Below are 22,960 nucleotides of genomic sequence, written 5' to 3' on the forward strand. Positions count from 1 at the left end.
TCAAAAATAGAATTGTAAATTTATGGATTTACACAATAATTGCAATATTGATGATATTTTACTTTTGATTATCCAATTTCTATGCGGCTATAAATATGTGTGTGAACCGAATCGCTGTGCACTGGCCCCACAACAAACAGTTCAATCCAATATAAACCATATATTGCTGGTTTTATGGGTTCAATTAATATTCTAGAATATTTGGATTGCGCATAATTAATTGGGAGCAAATCGAACTGAAATCGAACATATGCAAGCTGGCACATGGCATGTGTAATGGAAACGCATTTGCGAATTATTTTACAAAATGCATTAGCTTGATTAACAATTTACGCCCGTAATGATAGCTAACTGCTACCTGTTTTTTTTTTTTCTGTTTCGCTCTCTCCTTCTCATTCTTTCTGCTCACTAATTACACAACTCATTTAGATAATTAGCCATGCAAATAAATAGAATTTTGTGCCCAGCCGCAATGATTCGGTTTAAAGCTCTACTCTATTTTTTTTTCTACGCATATTTGTTGATGGCAATGAATTTAATCGGCTTTGCGAATCAATTATTCATTCAGTCCCGAAACGCTGTGAAATCTAAGCACGCATCGGCCCATAAAAAGCGGAACGTACCAAAAGCAACTAAATAGAATCGGGCCTCAAAGCGAAACGTGTCAGAGTGCGACTGGGTCTGGCCCAGGTCCGGGTTCAGGACTGCTGAAAATTGATTACAAGGGGCAGGTCCAGAAACGGACGCGTGTGTTCGAGTGACACCTCAAATTTCTTTATTTCTTTCATTCTAATTTTTTTATTTATTTATTTTCATTTATTTATTTTTTTATTTTGGCTTTGCTTTATTTAGGCTTGTTTTGTTTCGTTCGCAGCCTTTTTAATGACTCCGTTTACGTACAATGGTAACGAAAGTGAAGACCAATTTTAGATGCGCCCAAGAGAAAACAAATGGGTCAAAATCAAAGCCAACGTTTGAAACGTTTGAGCCGTTGCTGTGCCGTCCAAACTGGCCCGGAGGTTACAGCATCGCCCAATTTGAATACGCTGTAAATTGCGTGATGCGAGGGGCATATTGAAAGCGCAGTTGATTTGGTAATTGATCATTGATTTTGGAATACTATCTGAGATTGTTAAACTCAAGCTAGAATTTTAAATTTAAAATATTGAAGAGCACAAATTCCATAATTTATATAAATAACTGTCTTGTATTAAAAATAGCTTGTATGTAATTTTAAACAAATTTTAAAGATCAAAGATTCATATTCGAAAAGCAACCACGAAGCTAATGATAAATATAGAGTCTTGAATATAAAATTCTTTTATTCGTATAAAAAGGATTTAGATTTTATTTTAAATATCTATATTAAGAAAAAGATTTACTCATGATGATACCTAGAGAATTTTATGATTACATAATTTTTATATTTGTATTTTATTTATTTATTTACTTTATGTTATTTATTTTTATTTATATAGATATTCATTGTATGTTATTTGATTTGATTGATTTCATGTTATTTATTTTTTATAATCTTTCTTAAATGTAGAATTTTATTTAAAGTGATTTTTATACAAAAAGATAATTATCTTTAAGGAATTGATTAATTTATTTTTTTATTTTTATTTTTATTTTATTTTTTTATTTATTAGACTTAATTGAAATTGAAAGATTTACTGTCATATACAACTTTTTTTTTTTATTCATTTAACCTTTACATCAATATTGTAAGGCTTTGAAACTTTCATTTTAATATAGTATTTTTTTCAGTTTCATGCTATTGAATTTCTAATTTAGTATTTTATTCGAGTACCCCCCTGTCTTTCACAACTGTGTACAGGGTAGCGCATTCTCCAGCGTGTTTTCTTTTCTCTTTTATTTTTGTGGGTTTTTTGGCTTTTTGGGTAACTAACTCAGTGCACAAACAATGCTGATGATGCTGATTGTCTGTGGCATAATTCAATCACCATTACTATGCAAACACACTTTGGTTTTAGCGTTTGATTTTGATTGTGAATGTGAACTAAACCCAACTCGAACGCAACTCAACTGGGCGAGTTCCAAGTGCTGCATCCAGGCTGTTCGTGTTGTCAGTTTGCAATTTCCCTTTACTTTTATTTTTTTCTTTCTATCTTTTTTGGGAATAGCTTTTGCTGTTGCAGTTGTATAGATTAGTTGCAAGCCAGAGACGAGCTGGTGGCTTGTAGCGCAAAAGCCTGTGCAAAGAATTGGCATTGATTATAAAGGCAAATTGACTTGTGGCCAAACAAGAATCTGAGTGGGATGTTGCGCACTGAAAGTTTCGGCTGCGATGCAAAATTGTTGCAGGAGAAGTTGAAGTTGAATATTGCGAAATATAGTAACTTAAAATAAAGTTTAATTTAACTAGTAGTCGATATATAGTAACTTAAGTAAAAGTTGAGTTTAGCTAGTAATCAATGAAGGAGGTCAGTTGTTTATAGAATATGGGCTGAATACGAAGTTGTTCGTTTGATAAATTTACATGTTTGGTTTGAAATAAAATTGAATTTGAGTGTTTGTTTAACTTAAATAAAATAAAAAGTTTTTTTTTTCCTTAAAAATAATTTGGGAATATGCTAGCTTAGGGAAAATATATTATATTTAGTAATATCCGAAATTTATCAAATCTCAATTCAAATCTTTCAATATCAAATTCAAATGATTTTTTTTTTTTATAATAATGATAATTTGAAACCCCTCTCTCAAAGAACTTTCAAATGAATTGCAATCTAGATATTGATCAATACTAAATTTCAATAAAAATGAGGGTTCTGATGCATAAATATTCATATGGATAGGTTGTATGTATATGAATATTTTTTCATCTATATGAGAGCTTATATAAAACAGTTGAGTCTCGATAATTTGTATCCCGCTAAATCGAAAATCGCAATAAATCGGAAAAATTCGTTCTCGATAATTCTCGATAATTTGAAATTGATTCGCTTGTCATTTCGAGTTATCAGGAGTCGACTGTATGTGAAAATTTATACATAATTATCATTATAGCTCTCTTGTCACTTACTGCGATCGTATTCGACCTTAAAGCCCGCTCGTATCTCATCGCTGGCCAGTGGATCCAGGCGAAAGCTGAAGGGTCCGCCATTGCCGCGCTGTCGATCGTCCGCATCCTTGGCGGCCACCTCGATGATCTTGCGTGGCGAGACATTCTCCGGCAGCGTCGGCCTGTAGTCCTGGGCCAGCGTGGGCGCATTGTCGTTCACGTCCTTGACAATCACGGTCAGCGTGGCCGTGGCCGTGCGCGGCGGATTGCCATCGTCGCTGGCCAAGATCTGCACATGATGACGATCCGCCGACTCACGATCGAGCGGTCGCTGTATGCTGATGGCGCCCTTGTCGCTGATGGCGAATTGCCTGCGTCGATTGCTGGCGCGCACGATTTTGTAGCTGACGCGCGAATGGCCGCCCTGGTCCGCATCGCTGGCGCGAAACTGCTCCAGTACGGTGCCCACCTTGGTGTCCTCGTAGATGGAGACCTCGATGTGATCGCGCTCGAAGCGCGGCACATTGTCATTGATGTCGCGCAGCTTGACCACGACCCACGAGTAGGCCACATGATATTTGTCCGCACCGTCCTCGCCCTTGTCGTTCACCTGTATGCGAAAGCGGAAGCCGCTGCTCTGCAACGGATCCTCGTAGTCCAGCGGCTGGATGATTTTCAGCGAGCCAGTGCCATCCGCATTGCGCACCATCGCAAATTTGTCCGCACCGAAGCCGCTGTTCGGCACCACCTTGTACTGAAAGCTGTTCGTCTCGTCCTCATCCTGCACGGTGACCGTCAGAATGGGCGTCTCGGGTATATAGGTGCCGTTCGTCTCGTCCACCTCAGTGAACCATTCGTCTTTGGTAAACTGCGGCGGCATATCGTTCAGGTCCTTAACACGTATGGAGGCGGTGCCAGTGCCTGTGTAAGAGGAGTAGATGAACAGAAATCAAATGGGGCTTAGACAACTGCGTAATTCTCTGCATTGACAAATTGTTGTAATTTAATTTGTTATATTATTATTCATATAAAATAATAATTAATATTTGATCAGATTGAATTAATTCTTTATTTAATTTTTCTACTCAAACGCAAGACTCTATTGCAACTCTCCTGGCATAACCAATATACCCCATAGTATAGTGTGTGTGTGTGTATGCATAATGAGTGTTCTTTGTCAGTGCCATGCCTAGTATTTTGAAGCAACGGTACTCACCCTTCAGACCGCCGCCATCCATGGCCACCACCTGGATGGAGTAGTCCGGTGTGCGTTCCCTGTCGAGACAGCAGACAGCCGTTTTGATGAGGCCCGTTTCGGGTTCAATTTCGAAGATGGGTGCGCCCGTTTCCTCTTCGATGACGTTCTTCTCGATTGAGTAGATTAGCTTGGCATTGGTGCTCTCGTTGGGATCGTCATAGTCAATGGCAGACATTGTCATCACGGGGCTGCCGGCGGTGCCATTCTCTGTGACATTGCCAAAGTAGACGCCCTGCGGAAACTGCGGCGCATTGTCATTGATGTCCTTTAGATTAACTTGAATGTCCGCATAGCCGACCAGGCCCTCGCCGCCCTCGTCCTGGGCAAATACGGTGAAACGCCATTGCGGCCGCCCATTGGGCTGATCCCGGTCCAAGGGCTGTAACAAGAAGAGAGAGAGATAGAGAGAGAGAGAGAACGTGTGAGTGTGTGTGTGAGCGAGGCAGATGAAGCAAATAAAGTGAGCTGGCTATCCATTTGATTTGCCAGCTGTTTGGCTTGTTTGTTTGCAAATTATTTTATGCCAACGGCAGGAAGCTGCAACTGAGACAGCACACAGCCAGCAACAGGAGCAGGACTTATGGTTGACAAGTCTCATTGTCAGTTACAGGTCCTCGAAACTACTGCTGACTCAGGCGATGATGTCCGTCTCTTCGTCTGTGTGTTCGCCTGTCTGTGTTTGTCTGCATATTGTGTGTACTTCTTTGTGGTTGTCTTTAGCCCCAGCTCAATATATATATTTGCCCAGGCTCATATTAGATTTCTCTCATTAAATGAGTTATACCCATGAAATCGCCTGACCCCACCTGTCGTCTGGCCGGGCGAGCGGGCTAAGCAAATGCCATCAAATCAAATGAAATGTGTTCAATCTGAATGGGAATTGTGTCAGCTCGGTCTCTCGCCCCGAATCCCATTTAAATTATCCTTAAATATTGCTTACTCGGCTCATTTGGAATTTGTTTTTCGCCCAGGTGGATTAGGCTTCGTTTCAATTACAATTTTGCTTTAGATTGCGCATTGTGGATTGGAATGCAAATTAAAATCGACTTTGCATTTAGCTGGCTCGATGGGCATTATAATTCATTATATTGTGTCTGTGTGTGTGTGTGTGTGTGTGTGTTACGTAGAAACAAATGGAACGAATGGAAGTTGAAACTAGCGCATTGATACGCATACTATCTTACTTTCGCACTCTCTCAATTTCGAGATACCTATTTAAATAGTAGCTGGTATACCATTTGGTATATCTATACCTATCGCTCCCTCCCGCTTCCGCTCTCTCTTTCATCAAGTATTCCTCATTATTTTTCAGTCTATTGAATATGGTATATGAAAATCTGTTATTTATGCATGATAAATTGGACGTCCATATGTCTCTCTTTTCATACAATAAAACAGACTCCCTAAGTAGCTTAATATGAGAAAACTACAGACAGAAAACAAAAGTGGAAATCATTCATTGCTGCTCCACGAAACTAAGCTTCACTAACAGCTCACCTGTGCATAGTAAATATACACCAATTAGTTCACGATTTAAATTCATTTCTCTATCTATCTCCTTCTCTAGCTCTCTCTCTCTCTCTCTCTCTCTCTCTCTATCTCTGCGTTTCGAGTAATATTATGGCACATACTAAAACAAGTAAAGGGGAAATGAGAGGGGCACAGAGATGGGAAAAGTGTGGGCAAAGTAGCTTGAGGGGGTGGTGACCTTGAGGGGGTGATGGATAAGATGATAGAGGCATAGGATGAGAGTGGGATGGGATGAGAGAGGGATAGGATATTAATTGTCAGGAAGGAAGAGGGGTAGAATGGAATTGAGCTTGCGGAGAAGGCTAAGGGAGGGGTGGGCGATGGAGGGGCTAGGATAGGGAAGGAATGGAGGTAAATTACAACAAAAATTTATAGAATTTAATGCATGTGAGTCATTATTAAATTTGGAAGCTCTAGCTCTAAAGGTGTCGGAGATATTATAAAATAACCAATTTTCGATTATGCTTTTAATCGATACTAAAATACCGGGAATAGTTATCGATTTTTTGAGAAAAACTAGATATGCGCGTGACATACATGGACCTAGGAAACAATTACAAGTCTTATATCTTAGCTCTTATATCTTCTAAGATCGACGCGTTCATACATACGGACGGATGGATGGACAGACAGACGGACAGGGCTAAGTCGATTCAGCTCGTCAAACTGATCAAGAATATATATACTTTGTGGGGTCTGGCACGCCTCCTTCTGCCTGTTACATACTTTTAACAAAACCATTATACCCTGATTTTCCATTGAAAAGGGGTTCAGGGTATAAAAAAAAAAAAAAATCGTGCTCAATAGCACTTTGCCATCATCAAATCAAAATTGTGAATGGGTTGGGACTTAAATTCTTTGCAAATGGCATTCGCTCAATTAAAGCTGGCAAAGTGTCACACACGCACACAAACACACACACACAGACACACACACACACTAGCAGGGCATATATCGGTGGCATGTGACACGCATTGCAATAGCAATTACAAATTAAATACCGCGCTGCAGCTGTCGAATGGTCGACGCTAAACTTCAGTGGAGCCCAAGCTATTCCGCCAGAAGAGCCACCCAAAAGCCACCCAAAAGCCACCCAGCATTTTAAATAGAATTTTATGCGCGGCAGCCACGCACCAATAACGAACGACGAATGTCATTTACATGTGGTTGCTTGTAGAGCGTCAAAACCACAAATGCCACATGCTGTCGCTGGCAACCAATGCCAACGCGAAAACCCTTTTGCCCACCACACCGCATCAACCCACCACAGCACCACACCACACTACACCACACCAACAACAACAACAACAACCCACACAGCCTGAGCTCCTAAAACAATAAAACAAATAAAGCATGCCGCTAGCAGCAACAGCAACAGCAACAGCAACATCAGCAGCAACACCAGCAACATTTGAGCATTTGATTCAGTAAATGGGCGCAGTGGGCGTGGCATTGCTCGTTGGCACTGCCATTTGACTGGTTTGTTTTTATGGACTTTGTCTGAAATTAATTGGAGTTCATGTAGTTGGCATCAAATGCTTGCAGTTTTTATGCTCACAAATGTCATTCTCCTTTTTTTTGTTTTTGTTGTTTCTGCTGTTGGTTTTGCCCATCTGCATGCATGTGTGTGCGTATGTGTGTGAGAGAGAGATTGTGCGGTTTGACACAGTTTTAAATTAATCATACGCCAGCGAGCCGCTCTGCCGCGAAAGCTTTACAATTCACTGGCGACTGTTGTTAACAAATAAAATCGCACAGCAATTTTAAGTATTTTCGAGCAAGGCAAATTTATATTTATTTTATATACGTGTGTGCGTGTGCGTGTGTGCATGAATAAATTTAACAGCTGCATCAGCTGACAAATTTGGTAGTGTGCTTCCACAGTCAATATGACGGGCTGAATCATTTATTTTGAGCCACATGCAAAGTGTTTACAGCGACTTGTTCGCACTGCAGTCAAATTTTATAATTTACAATGTGCGAGAGAGTTTGATTACTGCCCACCGACATAAAAATGGCAGTGGAAACTTTGACAGCTTTGCGCTTTCAAAATGTCGTGAAAGAATTGAAGCAGTTTTTATTTGAAGACGCATTCGCTTAGAAATGAAATTTCAAGATGACTCATTTAGTGGAAAAACAACTAAATTTTATTTTTCTTAATGCAAAATGTTGATGAATGCAACAAACAGTCATAAATGACGAGTCGGAAGCGATGAAAATGGGGCAAGAAAATTATTTTTAGCTTTGCCATAGATATGCTAGTTAAATTTATTTTTAACTACAATCGCAATGTTAATTACATTAAATAGATTTACAAAAAGTGTTTTTATATATAAATATATATCGGACGAGTATGGCTAGATCAGCTGATATTTATTGTATATTCATGCATTATAGCATGATATTCTCAACAGACAAAAGAAATAATTGCAGGTTTTAATAAGAAATCTAAATAAAAATAAATTTTTCGCTTTAAATGTATTTGTGTTTCCCCTTTGTGATCTTGGTATCACAAATAGGTCTATTATTATACTGTTAAAAATAATAATAAAAAAAAAACTCTAAATTTCTTAATGAAGATTTGGAAGATTTTCGTATGCATTTAATTTTTTACTGTGGCTTGCTAATTTAATTTAATTAAGTTTCGATTGCTCTTCTATGACAGCTTTTCAAAGAGCCTGAATATTATCTATCTATATTTATTTATTTAAAGATATATTTAGAAAGCGTAGCTCAAGCTAGGTAAGCCCGATGGGGTTATTTTATTTGGCAGTCCGGCCAGCTATATTCAATGATAATTTAGTTAGCCAAACTTTTTGCTCGGCTACCTAAAATCCTTTGACATTTTGACATTTTCTATAGCTAAATTAGTGTAATGAAATATATTTTTATATTTTTTTTTTTTTAATTTTTTTTAAATATTTATTTTCTATACTCTCTCTATATTTTCACTGCATTTTTTAGCTCTAAGCTCTCAGACTGGCAAATCATTTTATTGAATGTGAACACATGAATATGTACGTATTTCTAGCCAACTTTTTTGTAAGGCTGCCAATAGACCATTATATAAATTTTTAAAATTTCAATTCTGATGCTGCTTCGTGTTTCTGTTTTTGTCTTTGTTTTTCATTTTTACTTTTGTTCAGTGTATTCCGTCATGCTTAACTGCTGCCTTTCAGTGTTTTTTGTTGTTGTATATTTTTAACTGTTAGCTCGTCACACACAATATAAACTGCGCATTGTGTATATAAACTGTTGGCCCAATTGTAAACTGCCAACAGCTGTCCTCACGCACACCTCCCTTCCACCCCCTGCCACCTGCCCAGCCGCCCCTCAATCATAGTCGCTGAAGGTGGGAAAAAAAAAAAAAAAGTTATGGCGCGCCATTTGCACGCTCAGCCCAGCGGGTGTGAGGGATGTCGACTGAGAGGGAGAGGGATGGGATGAGAGAAGGAGACACAGAGAGAGGGAGGCATGGTAACTGGGGTTCTGGTTTTTGAGGTAGACTTCATTGTTGGTTAGGGAATTTAACGGGCATTCATTACGGCTGGGCTTTACGGCGTATCGTTGGCAACTGGCAGGTAAAAAATTCGCTTAAGCTTTGTGAGTGCCACTTACCTTGAGTACAAAAATATCGCCAGTTGTGCGATTTATATCAAATTTACTATTCGCTGTATTATCCGGGTCGATGCCCTGGCCGGTTAGGAAATATACAATATTTATTGGTCTATCTACATCGCCATCGGTAGCCGTAACCTGTGAGAGAGAGAGAGAGGGAGAGTAGAGTGAGTGAGGTATAAAAACTGCATTAGAATGAGTTGTTGTTGTTGCTGCTGCTCCTGCTGGGGGAGGTTGAGTCTGGGTCTTGGTTGACTGTTAAGCCGTTGCCGGACCTTACTTACAATATTCAGTCTATAAATCAAATATGCAAATGCGCAAAAAACCTTTAAATGCCAAATAAAGAGCAAAATCAAAAGCAAACCCACGTCTTTGAAAATAAGAGAAATGCTGGGCTGGGCTTTTTGCATGCCAGATTGCTTGTAAATTTATGCTTCGATTTTGTATTACATTTTATTTTATTGTATTCTTCTTCTTTTTTTTTTTAGTATTTTTTTTTTTTTTTATATTGCATTGCAATGCTGTCTGTGAAAAATGCTAATGTGACCAAGATTTATGTAATTATTCAATCGGCTTGCGGTATTTTGTTGGTTTTCTATTGCGAAATGTTTTCCTCTCTTTTTCTTTCTTTTTTTTCCTACTAAATGAAATCTGTATTTAGGCCCATTTTGTTGTTGTGCGTCTGGAATATTTTATGGCGCATTATTATTCTTATTAATGTAGAAACTACATGCTAGCAAATTGTTTGGTACTTTTTACTCAGTTATTACTTAGATAAGCATCTACGGGCTGTTAGCCCAAATGACTTACAAGAGGTTCAATGAATGGATGCGAATGCTTAAGCAGGAGATTAAAGCCTCTTTGATGGCAGCTTAAAGTAGCAGTTAAGTGCTCCAACTTAAGGCTGAGTCGTAAATAGAAAGCCAAATGTGAGGGAAAAATGAAGAGACTTGGGCAAGAAAATTAATATGACAGATACATTATTTGGCAGTCAAATATGTAGTCTGTAGTCTGTAGTCTGTAGTCTGTAGTCTGTAGTCTGTAATCTGTAGTCTGTAGTCTGTAGTCTGTAGTCTGTAGTCTAGTCTGTAGTCTGTAGTCTGTAGTCTGTAGTCTGTAGTCTGTAGTCTGTAGTCTGTAGTCTGTAGTCTGTAGTCTGTAGTCTGTAGTCTGTAGTCTGTAGTCTGTAGTCTGTAGTCTGTAGTCTGTAGTCTGTAGTCTGTAGTCTGTAGTCTGTAGTCTGTAGTCTGTAGTCTGTAGTCTGTAGTCTGTAGTCTGTAGTCTGTAGTCTGTAGTCTGTAGTCTGTAGTCTGTAGTCTGTAGTCTGTAGTCTGTAGTCTGTAGTCTGTAGTCTGTAGTCTGTAGTCTGTAGTCTGTAGTCTGTAGTCTGTAGTCTGTAGTCTGTAGTCTGTAGTCTGTAGTCTGTAGTCTGTAGTCTGTAGTCTGTAGTCTGTAGTCTGTAGTCTGTAGTCTGTAGTCTGTAGTCTGTAGTCTGTAGTCTGTAGTCTGTAGTCTGTAGTCTGTAGTCTGTAGTCTGTAGTCTGTAGTCTGTAGTCTGTAGTCTGTAGTCTGTAGTCTGTAGTCTGTAGTCTGTAGTCTGTAGTCTGTAGTCTGTAGTCTGTAGTCTGTAGTCTGTAGTCTGTAGTCTGTAGTCTGTAGTCTGTAGTCTGTAGTCTGTAGTCTGTAGTCAATTTGAAGGAGCTGCAATTATCCTCACAAAAACAAAGTCAAAGTAACAAAGTAACTCATTCAATGAAGTCTGGCATATTTATTATTTTTAACTGCATCCATTTGAATTCCAGCATCGACCACATTCTGTTGAAGCAGAAGCCAGCTATCAAGCACTTGGCAAGCCAATTAGAGCAATTATTGGACAGCTGTTAACAATGTGACAACTTTTGTGGCTATCGCACCTAACCAATGTAAAAGGAAACCCATTGAGGCCAAACAATGGCTCAATATTTAAATATCTCCATTTATGTTAAAGGGTGGGTGGAAGAGAGAAAGAGAGAGAGAGAGAAAGAAAGAGAGAGATAGAGCGAGCGGGGGCACTCAAAGGCAGCTGCCACGTGTTAAGTGCCAACAAAACGCTGCCAGCCACGCCCACTGCTTGCCTGGCAACCCGCCCACAATTTGCTGGTTGACAATGCGACAATTTACGTTAAATGTTCCGCACAATTTGATATGACAAAAGAGTTGTCTACGTGCCATTATTATTGGCCGCGTGACGCGATGTGAGCTCTGCATGCCATTGTCCTCTCAACAGAGCACACACACTCACACACATACATGCACACACACCCATAAAGAATGAGCGCGTGTGCTGTATGCCCACCATTGGCATGCATAATTTAAAGTCCCTTGCCGCCCCCTGGCTGTCTGCTGGGGCAGGGGCGTGGCAGCACCAAATGACTCGCGTGCAAAGGCAAAAAGAAATATTTGCATTTCATTTTGTGCCACCCACAAAAATCAATTTGGCCAAAAGGTGTCGCAGACGGCAGTCGATGCTCTGTATATATATATGTACATATATACATATTATGTATATTGTATAGTATATACATGTGTACATATATATACATTCGATTATGTTTGGTATGCGGTTCGGTCGGCCCATCGACTTGGCGCCACTTCAATTTTTTACTTAAGCATAAATACGTAATTAAAAATGCGTGTGGCCATTGTCGCTGTTGCTGTTGTTGTTGTTGTTGTTGCTGTTGGTATTGTCACCATTGCAGTCAGCGCTGGGCCGTGTCATTTAAATTTATATTTTACAAGCGAGAACATTTATCGGAGCAGCGGGGTGTCACCACACTTGAATGCCCTTTTGAAGCATATTTAGGTCAACACGAAGCTCTCTGATGAAAACTTCATTTTTTTATGGGAAACGCCAATTTTGCTTAAACGCTCCTAACACTTTATTATATGCTTGATGTATCGAAATATTGCTTTTTAAACTTATCGTATTAAAAAAAAAAAAATAGTTTTATGGGAAAGTGTGAAGAGTGATCAATGGTGTAAAAAAAAAAAGTATTGAAACATAAAATATATGGGTATTTTTGAACGCTAAAAATGTAAGCAAAAAGTAGTGGTAGTAGTAGTAGTTTTAGTTGCAATTATTTCAATTGTACAAGTAGAAGTACACCGAGTATATAAAGTTGTAAAAAGGACAGAACAATAGTAATAGTAGCAGTAGCTTTAACTTTTGTATGCCTAAGTGTTATTACTAGAAATAATAGTTGATGTAGTAGCAGCTTTAATCGTAGAAGTAAAAGTAGTAGTAGCTGTAGTAGGAGTAGTAGTCGAAGTAGTAGTAGTAGTTTTAATTGTAAAAGTATAAATAGTAGTAGCTGTAGTAGTAGTAGTTGAATTAGTAGAGTCGAAGTAGTAATAGTAGTTTTAATTGTAAAAGTATAAATAGTAGTAGCTGTAGTAGTAGTATTAGTCGAATTAGTAGTAATCGAGGTAGTAATAGTAGTTTTAATTGTAAAAGTATTAATAGTAGTAGCTGTAGTAGTAGTCGAATTAGTAGTAATCGAAGTAGTAATAGTACTTTTAATTGTAAAAGTATTAATAGTAGTAGCTGTAGTAGTAGTAGTAGTCGAAGTAGTAATAGTAGTTCTAATTGTAAAAGTATAAATAGTAGTAGCTGTAGTAGTAGTAGTAGTAGTAGTCGAAGTAGTAGTAGTAGCTTTAATTGTAGAAGTAGAACTAGTAGTGGTAGTGGAGTACTAGATATAGGAAAAGATTTTGTATGAGCATAGAAAATAATAGTACGGCGATTATCAGTTGTGGTAGGCAATAGAAGTAGTAGCATTACTAATAGTAATAGGACGGTATTAGTTGCGAAAGTATTCATATCTGAAATAGTACTTGAAGATAGTAGTGAATCAATTGCATAAAATTCAGTTGGATTACACAGAGGAAACTATTATTAAATTAAGATTGATTGATTGTTAGATATTCTTCATTCATCCATTGGGTGCGTAAAATACCAAAGAACCCTTTCAGAGAGTACAAAAGCAAATTGATGCTCGATTATAAGTTAAAGGTGAAGCTTGCTGAGTCATGGGAAAAATGTGCATGAGTATGCAAGGAAATGGAGTGGAAGGTTTTATATTAATTTATGCGTCATATATTTTCCATTATTATGACCGTTATTTAATACATGATATATTTTATGTTATTAATTATGTTTTATGCTTATTTGTAATATCGATAAGATTTCTGCCTAAACAATTCTCTGCAATATAGTTTGCCAATTTTCCATTTTTCATATATATTTTTTAATTTTCAATCTTAAGTAAAAGTTTCAAGCATTTATTGGGACAATATAAAAGTAGAGCATTTAACACTCAGTGAAGCGCAAGGATTTTAATTTCTCTCATTCTTTCTCTCGTTCATGTTGCTGATTGTTGTAAATTATGGCTTAAATAAAAGTCGCTGCCACAGACTCAGGCACTTCTCACACTCGCACGCACAAACATATATGTAAAATGGATACAGTGTGCGTGTGTATGTATATTTGATGCAAGGCCATTGGGCAACTATCACGTTATTATTAATGAATGAGTATTTATTTTGTATTTACGGCCGAATTGTGCGGCTTGCTGAATCGCCCTGGCACTTAATATGCCAGCAACGAGCAGTGGTGTCCGTTTCCCAGATCTGTGGCTAGAGCCGGTTGGGGCCAGTGCGCAGTGTCCAGCGCCCAGGACGCAGCTCAGCTTCTGCTCTGTTCTGTTCTGGACTGCTTCTTGTTTTCGCTGCTATAGTTTTTCGAGCATTCGATTTTTATGCAAATTGCATGTATTGTATGCTGGGCCGTTGTTGTTTCTGTTGTCAATATTTAAATTGCGTAAGAGCAAGCAGCAAGCGATTGTAAATGGGGAATGGGAAAATAATGATAGGCGCCTTAACGCCCATAAGTAGCTGTTGCAGCAATTGCGAAAAATATTGTTTTAAGCCCGAAGGAGGACAACAGGATTTATGGCTGAGAGATGCAACAGAGCAGATTTACACGCGGGTTACCTTTATGATTTAAATGCAAACAGCGAAAAGAACTAAGTGAAATATGATGCGAGTAATAAAAAGGGTGCGCACAAAAGTAGGCAATAGTTTTTTGTGTAAACTTGAACTGCTTACGACGCTTGCACTGCTTGCACTGCTTGATTTATGTGCTCAGAGTAAAGCGGACCTTCGCCTTCTGCATAGGAAGGGTGTTAGAGTTAGCTAGTAAATCTATAACAAAATTATGTATGTTAATATACATTTATGTATATTTATATTTATATATATGTATTTTTTCGTATTCCTTCACACTCACCTGTAAAATGCGTTTGGGCAAATTGCGATCATCTTCCTCAGTGATTTGCGTCCGATATGTTTGACGATCGAATACAGGTGGATTATCGTTAACATCGCGTACATTGATGACAACGGTGGTATAGTTGTTTTTACGATTGCGTGTTGCCTCCAGGCGCAGTTCATACTACAATTAAATGAAAATCGAATTTTTGTAAGACTTTAATAAAATAATGCACATAAAAAAAATTTTATGCGAGCTCGATATTTGCAAAGTTTTTACGCATGACAAATGCCCAAAAAAAAAAAAAAAAAAAAAAAAAAAAAAAAAGAACAGAAAATGATTGTCAAACTTTCGCGCAAACAAAAACAACAACAAAAGCAACCAAAAAAGAGAAGAGCGTAAACAAGAGCGTGAGCAACACATGTTTTGCGGCATTGTTGGCGCCTCAGCCGCTTGTTGCATGACAACGCATTGACAGCTACACGGATTCCCGATGAGGTGGCGGCTGCTGTGTTCGCTGAGGGAGCGTCTGGGAGTAGCTGCTACATATAAATATTTGTGTGCGTGCAATCACGTTAAAAATTTGCTCTGGGAAATGTGCCAACAGCTGGAGATGTACAGCTCCAGACGACACGAAGCGAGAGGAGACGAATTCAGTTGCGCTGTGTTGTTTTTGCTGTAATTTTGACATGGACACACACACACACATGTGCGCATATTACAAAAAATTTTTTGTTTCTGCGTCAGAGCCTGAACGTCGCAAAAGTTGTTCGCCTGAAACTTTTGCATAGTTTTGCATATTCCTTTCTTTTTCTATTTTTCTTTTTGTCTCACAATAAAAAAATAAATAAATTATGCATGCACAACTAAAAGTTGAGCATACAAAAAAAAAAAAAAAAAAAAAAAAAAAAAAATATGTATATAAAAAAAAATATAAAAAATATATATAAAAAAAAGAAAACAATAAAAATAAAAGTAAAAACAAAAGTAGAAAAATGCTTTCCACACGGAAATAGCAACAGCTCCAAGTTGAGCCTAGACTCGTGAATAGACGCTGTCAGCGAGCCGAGAGCCGAGTGTGTGTTGTGACGAGGGTCGTGCGAGTCGAGATTCCTTTTAGACACTAACTACTTACCCTTGGCCGCGTTTCATAGTCTAGCGGACTGGCCACGTAGATGACACCCGTCGTATTCTGCACGCCAAAGGCATTGCCTATGTTACCGCCTGTGATCTGGTATCGAATATTCGTTGCTGCAAAGAGAGAAAGAGAGTTAGAAAGAAATATAATTTCATTTACTTTTTTTTTTTTTATATATTTTTATTGTAAGTTTCCTTTATGGATTGTCAATTACATTTCATAGATTATTTTCTGTGTCATTAAAAAGTTAAACAGGTTTCGACATGTCACACGTGGCGTATGCGTAATACAAAAAGACAGGCAGTGCAATGCTGCTGGCATGTGCATAATTAAAACAACATGGGGGCGGCTCACTTCTTTTATGCTCACACAGAATTTAATTTATTTTGTGGGCGTGTGTGTGCGTGTGAGAGAGGGAGAGAGGGCGAGTGTGGGTGCGTACCTGCTGGCGAGCTGTGGCTGTGTGGTTGTGGTGCATTGCTCAATTTCATGAAGATGTTAAAGAGGTTAAGAGAAACGAAATACACGCTCACAGACGCATACACAAGCACACACACATACACACACTTTTGCACACACACACTATTTTCATCCCAGTTACGTTGCTTAGGCTTTTGTATTTTTAAAACAAACATTTTCGAAAATTGAATCTCAAGTTGATTGGAAATATCTTGGCTTTCTAAAAATGAAACATATTTGAATTGAAATTTTCATCGGCTACGGTCAGTGTAAATAAAATTTCACAATATTAACTCAAACAACTTTAAAAAAAATTTTATTTTTCTACTTGCTCAAATGCTCGTCTCAAGGGATCAAAGTGAGCAGTGAGTAAATCAATTAGGTTCATAAAAAAGCATTTTCAAGCCAAGACTCCGCTCTGGGGCGGCAAACAATTTTAAAGAGTGAGCGCTCAACCTGGCGCATAATTCACTTATTAAATAATTAAACAGCGGGAGCTGCGCATAAGAGAAGCAAGAAAAGTTCACGCATGTGCGCCAAGACAAGCTGAGGCAGTAGCTGCTGCCAGCTCATTTATGCAAAAATTTATCCATACGTATATGTATGTATGTATATAAAGTGACAAAACATTAGCGGAAATTAGCGACGCGTAAATCGTTTAGCCCAAAAGGCTAGAGACGCTGCCGACTGACTTTTGGCTCTAATGCCGGAGCACAGGCGGCGTGCGTTAACTTTACAGCTTTCTGCTCAATTAAAGCCAGCGAGCGAGCATGTGAGCAAGAGCGTATTAACATAAACACTTGAAATGAAGACAAGCAAATGTCTCGACATGCTTAAGCAGCTGATAAGGCAGCTTGCAGAGAGTGGGGGGAGTGGGAGCGGGAGCTGGAGTTGGAGTTAAGCGAATTATGGGTGTGTGTGTGTGTGTAAGCTGAATAAGGAGTTTAGAGCTCTATCGCAGTTGTAGGTGACTCTGGGGAATTAGCGGCTTGTAAATAGAAGAGAAGCATGAGCAGAGTCCTTCTTTTGTGTACAGGAAATGCGAGTCTTGCTATGGAATTCGTGTTGCTTACAGAGTGTAAATTAGTTTTATGAGTTGAGCTGCATTGGTTGAGGTTGAGCTGAAGATTACTTTGATTTTGATTTATTTAACTTTGATTAACTCTACTTGATTATAAGCTAAACAGACTTAAATTGATCAACGCCTATATACATATGTAAACAGTCGAGTCTCGATAACGTTTACCCCGATAAGTCGAAAATCGCGATAAATCGAAACCATTCTATCCCTTTGAATAAAATTCGTTCTCGATAATTCGAAAAAAAAAAAAAAAATTCTTTCCCCCTTGCCATTTTGAACTATTGGGACTGGACTGTATATATAGTATTTATATGTATGTATATATAGTAATTATAGATTACTTAGAAATGAACTGATCAAATGCTCACTGGTGTGGAAGCTAAATTAAAGGGAAATTAGACACATAATTCTGAATTACTTAAGATGCTTATGAAATAATAATTAAATCTATAATAAAGGTAAATTTATAGATCTCAAATTTATCATCGTTATAACTGATTTTTGTTGTTCTTTATTAATTGATTTTATTCAATATAGAGTATTTAATGAAGAGATATAGTTTTATAGACATTCAAATATATATATACCAGACTAACTATGCCACTTGTCAATGCAATGTGTTTAAGTTTAACAATGGCTTTATTACGCATTATACAGACTGAACAAAGTCAAATCGAGTTAGGGAAGCAAGCGCTGGTAGACCAACATTTCGGCTCTTACAAATCAAACTGTCGCTCTCATTAAATATAATTGATTATAATAACTGAGTCTATCAAATGATTTAACATGTAGCAGATAACTGTTGAATTTCTAATTAGTTGCATATATGCATGTATGTATAACATATCAAAATGTTTCTATTAATGAATAATTTAATTGATATTAAGTTACAACAAGTAACTATTATGTAGTTGCAAATTATAATTATGAAAGTAAAGTCCTATGGGCAGGACATAATACAAGACTCAATACATGAACGGATATTAGCTTACATTTAATTAGAATTGCACTTGCTTCAAATAATTTGTAAGAGCATTATAGAGATTCTAATTAATAATATAATTATAATTATTTAATTTTAAATATAAATTATTTGATTTATGATTTATACTGTGATTTACAAATACACAATTTTTTTCTAAATTAATAAATAATTTAATAAAATTTAATTGCAGAATGATTTTACTAATATTAAGACTTTACCAAATAATAGATCAAGCTAAAAACAGCCGAAAACTAAGCAGAGCTTCTGTGCTTCATAAACCCTCGACTTCATACATTAGGGGACTTTGATATCGCCTAAGTGATCCTTCTTACTCTTGCTAAGCAGCCTTGCTGACTTTCTGAGAGTTTTCTCTTTTGGTATATTGCCATATAGTGACAAATCAACGAGAAGCAGAGAGCTACAAAAATATGAAATAATAAAAATAAATATATATAAGTTGTAAATAAATAGGAATTATAAATAAATTATAAAAAATAAATTTATTTAAGAAAATTGAAAAGTTTTTCAATTCCCAACTGTTGTAACATAATTACAGCTATTTGCGTAATGTACACCATTTCTCTTGGCTAGCATCTAAAATTTATGCACAGGAAACACTTTGAGCACACATGTCGCCCTCTTGTTGTGGCTACAAATTACACTGAAAAAAAACAACAAGCAAGCTGAGGAGTGAGCAGAGCAGCGAGCAGCGCAGGCAAGTGTATATTTTTTGGCAGGCGTTAAGTAGTACCCGAATTTTAGACTCAGTCTTAGGCAGCGCCATTTATAATTTACGATGTCACGACGCCATTTTTAAATCACTGATAATGATAATAAATTAATATACACAGACAGCTAGGCGAAAGCACACATACACACATACACACACACGCACACACGGGTGCGCAGAGCCACAGCTGTGGCGTTCCCCTGTTTCCATGTTATTGTTCTTCTCTTTTTATGCCATACTTATTTAGCATGAAAAGTCAGTTTAAAATGTTAAACATACTGAAATAAAAAGACGTTACTTATCCCTCGACATTTCTTATTGTTGCTTGGCGCCCATTGCCCCCGCATCCCTCCCCCCATTCCATTGACCCTACATTATTTGAGTAGGTCGAGGCAAAGTGTTTTTATGACTGCCCTCCGGCTAAGGAGAACGCTTTCAATTTTGACCCGGTCTATTGTTAAACTGTATTTTTGGCGGTAAAATGCTTTATGACGGGCCAGAACTTGAGATGATAATGGAAAGCCATTTAATGGCCGCAGCTAGCCAATGCAAGTCCAGCACAAAAACGCCAAGAAAGGATTACTTAACACACTTAACTCTAAGGTTCGTCCGCAAGCAACTATATTAAATGAATGCCGAAATTAGAGAAATAAATAAAAGTCCAAATGGAGGCTGAAACAATTCTTGTTTTCTTGAGATTTATTCTGTCTATTTTATGACTACATTTTTAGTACCCCAGATTTAACAACATCCAAAGACAAATACGAGAAACGTCGCTTATGCGCTTCATTTAGAATGAAATGAATTTTACAAACTGTAAAGTCAAGAATAAAGAAGTGGAAAAATCCCAGCTCGATAACAACCTGATCTCAAAGAGCTGAAAACAAATCGAGGTAAACAAAATATAAAAGTAAATGCAGAGACTTCAATCAATATTGACGAGAAAAAGTTTTGGCTATGAATACATATATACAGATTCATATGCTTGATGAAAATCTATGGCTACATACATAATAGAAAGCGCTAAAACAAAACACAGAAAAAATAGATAGATAGATGGAGAGAGAGGGAGAGCGAGCGAGAAACTGAAATATTTTTGTGCATTGGCAACGCGCTTAAATATTTAAGAGTCATGTGGCTCACATGTTCGCCGTCTAACACACAGAAGTTGCCAGCATGTTGAAAACAGTTTCAAAGTCTCACATACTTGCATAATAAATAATTTTTGGGCTCATAAATTTCGAATGCTGTATTTGCGCGCTGGACGGCGAACGGGCATTCGCATGGGGGGAATTGCCCAAGTTTTTACAGCTTCGTTTTTCTGCATACCATTCCATGCCATTTGCACTAGGAAAATAGGCAAAAGAAATCACATAAAAGATTGTCACACAAATATACCACCTATATCTATCTATATATTTATATATACATACATACATATACAAGTATATATGTTTGTGTGCCCCATGCATGCTACAGGACCATTCATATATTATTTGTGTGAGCTGCTTGTAGGATATGCGATATGGATTTCACTCTGTAGACAGCAGTTGGCTAGCTAACAAATTGTATACCCTGTAATTGTTGAAAGTAGCCAAAAGGGGTATGTTAATGAATATTCTTTTACTGCATTTGTCTGAGAAAGTATTTGAGTTGATGAAGACAAAGGTGGCTAAGTTGTTGGCAATTATTGTTTGTTTGAATCGATAAATATCGATTGGGTTTTATTTAATTTTTGCTATTTTTTCAATGAAGATCACAAATAGCATACCTGTGCAGAAAATTAATTCTATCGAAGGTATTTATCGCGAATTGCATTCACGCTTTGATTACACCTGTTTACTTAACTTATATTCACTATTAAATTCACACATTGTTTTCTGCACTTTTACATATCTGAGCTTCGTTTCCGGCCAAGTTAACAAGAGTATCTACCATTCGTTTACTTCCGGCTTGCTTAGTTCGTTCTCTGTTGCTCAACTTTGGCAAATACTCCTATTCGTATTATTGTTTTCTCTGCCCTAGACACACACACACACACACTCACACTTCAATTTGAACTGCTGTTGCTGTTTTACTTTCCCTCTCTCTCTCTCTCTCTCTCTCTCTCTCTCTCTCTCCCTTTGCATCCACTTTGCTCTTTCTCTTTCTATTTCTTTTTTGGCAATTTTTTTTCCAATTCGGGTTAATGCTTTTTTCGCAGTCGTCACGACGTCGCGACGTTGACGAGCACGAAGGGCAGAGAGACTAAGACTTGGCTCCGTGGCTCGTTCGCTGCTCGAAATCCGACATGTCCCACAGGATGTGTGACTAAACGTGTGTGTGCATGTGTGTGTCAGCGTGTGTGTATGTGTTGTGGTTCACTCCTGTTTTAGTTCGCTATCAAAGTTGTTAAACGTTCTCAATGAGATTTTGAATGTTGCGATGCTGCAAATCTTTTTCACTCGCTCCGCCCTTCCGCTCTGCCTGCCATAATATTTACAATGATAGTTTTCGCATGAGGCATCAATATCCAAATAGAATCATTCGACTGGCCATGTTTGTCTTTGTATTTTATGGATTTATTCATGGCGAGCGAAAGTTCAGTATCTCTTATTGTGTATCTTCAATGAGCCTTTATTTGTTAATATTTGGTAAATATTTGGCGTACATGGCGTATGAGCAATAATATTTTCGCAATGCCAACGCACACACGCACACACTCACATATGAGCACACACATACGCGCAGTCAGACAGCGTATTAAAATAAACAAATGTTTATTACGGGCCAACGTCAAATATTTTGTGCCCTCGAATGTGAAAAATATTCAAAGCCATCTTTTAATATTTATGCAGCAGCGAGAGCAGAGCCAGAGCAGTCAGAGCCAGAGTCAGAGCAGTCAGGGTCAGAGCAGTCAGAGGCAAACCCATATAGGAAATCGGCAAATTGGTATTTTGGTAATGTTTATATCATCATTTATTTATGTTTATGTATATATTTGTTTATATTTTTATGTACGCCTCAAAGCAGGACATTCAAAACGGGACGAGGCAAGAAGTCAGGCCTCACAATGATTGGACAGAATAACATAAAAAGACTTTTGCTACTGATGACATTATGATTATTGTCTTTAAACGTTCACGAAAGTTACCCCAAAAACGTCTAATGTCCGTTGCAAGTCATCCTCTGGGATTTATTTTAGTTGCCAACAAAATATTATTAGAGCTGATTTTATTTTATATATGACATTAGATTGAGATGTATCTAAAGTTTTTTCTTTTTTTTTTTTTTTTTTTGCTGCTGACAAATTACTTATATATTTTTTTTAAGAGTCATGCTTAGGCTTGACTTATATCAGTTTATGAAATTGACAAATTGCCTTGCTTTATGCAAAAAAAAAAAAAAAAGGTAATTGCCTACAGCTAATCTGCTCCAATTAGTTTTTTCACATTAAATGATATTTTATGGTCTTTTAGCTATGTTATTTAACTTAAATATTTGTAAGGTGCATAAAAGTGAAATATATTTAATATAAATTTACATATGTTTTAAAGCCGTTTTTGCATCTGTTAGTATCATTTAATATTCATATTTTGTCTATTCACGATTCATCTATTATTTGGCTAAAATGCTTAATTTTAATACTGACTTTTAGAATATAATTTTATATTTTATATTGTATAGCTTTCAGCAACAATTTTCTTAATTCTACTGAGTTACTTCACTCACTCAAATTCATGTATTTAAATGAATTAAAGCAACAAGAGCAAAGTATGTCTTATAAATTGTGATGAGAGCCTTGAAGACTTCGTTAAATACTTAGCACATGCGTATATAATTCGATAA

At 37.4% G+C, this 22,960-nt stretch overlaps 1 protein-coding gene and 1 long non-coding RNA gene across 4 annotated transcripts in view; one reads left to right on the forward strand and one right to left on the reverse strand.

The window, feature by feature from the left end:
* The window catches only part of CadN2 (Cadherin-N2), a 189,240-nt gene that overhangs the window by 18,197 nt on the left and 148,083 nt on the right, over positions 1-22,960 (reverse strand). For 2 of the 3 annotated variants that reach the window (XM_089465749.1, XM_089465750.1), the window contains 5 exons: positions 15,875-15,990; positions 14,758-14,922; positions 9,432-9,569; positions 4,242-4,662; positions 3,047-3,946 (listed from right to left, as the gene is read on the reverse strand). In XM_089465749.1, the coding sequence (XP_089321875.1) occupies positions 3,047-3,946; positions 4,242-4,662; positions 9,432-9,569; positions 14,758-14,922; positions 15,875-15,990 (1,740 nt within the window). Of the gene's footprint in view, positions 1-3,046; positions 3,947-4,241; positions 4,663-9,431; positions 9,570-14,757; positions 14,923-15,874; positions 15,991-16,319; positions 16,639-22,960 lie in introns of those variants that run through there. The other variant, XM_089465751.1, reaches the window with a different exon arrangement.
* On the forward strand, positions 21,998-22,667 carry LOC149269628 (uncharacterized). Its single transcript, XR_016269488.1, has 2 exons — positions 21,998-22,071; positions 22,145-22,667. It is a non-coding gene; the product is annotated as an uncharacterized LOC149269628 (long non-coding RNA).

This window comes from Drosophila arizonae, chromosome 3 (genome assembly GCF_054131065.1).
Source record: "Drosophila arizonae isolate 15081-1271.41 chromosome 3, UAZ_ARI_1.0, whole genome shotgun sequence".
NCBI lineage: Eukaryota > Metazoa > Arthropoda > Insecta > Diptera > Drosophilidae > Drosophila > Drosophila arizonae.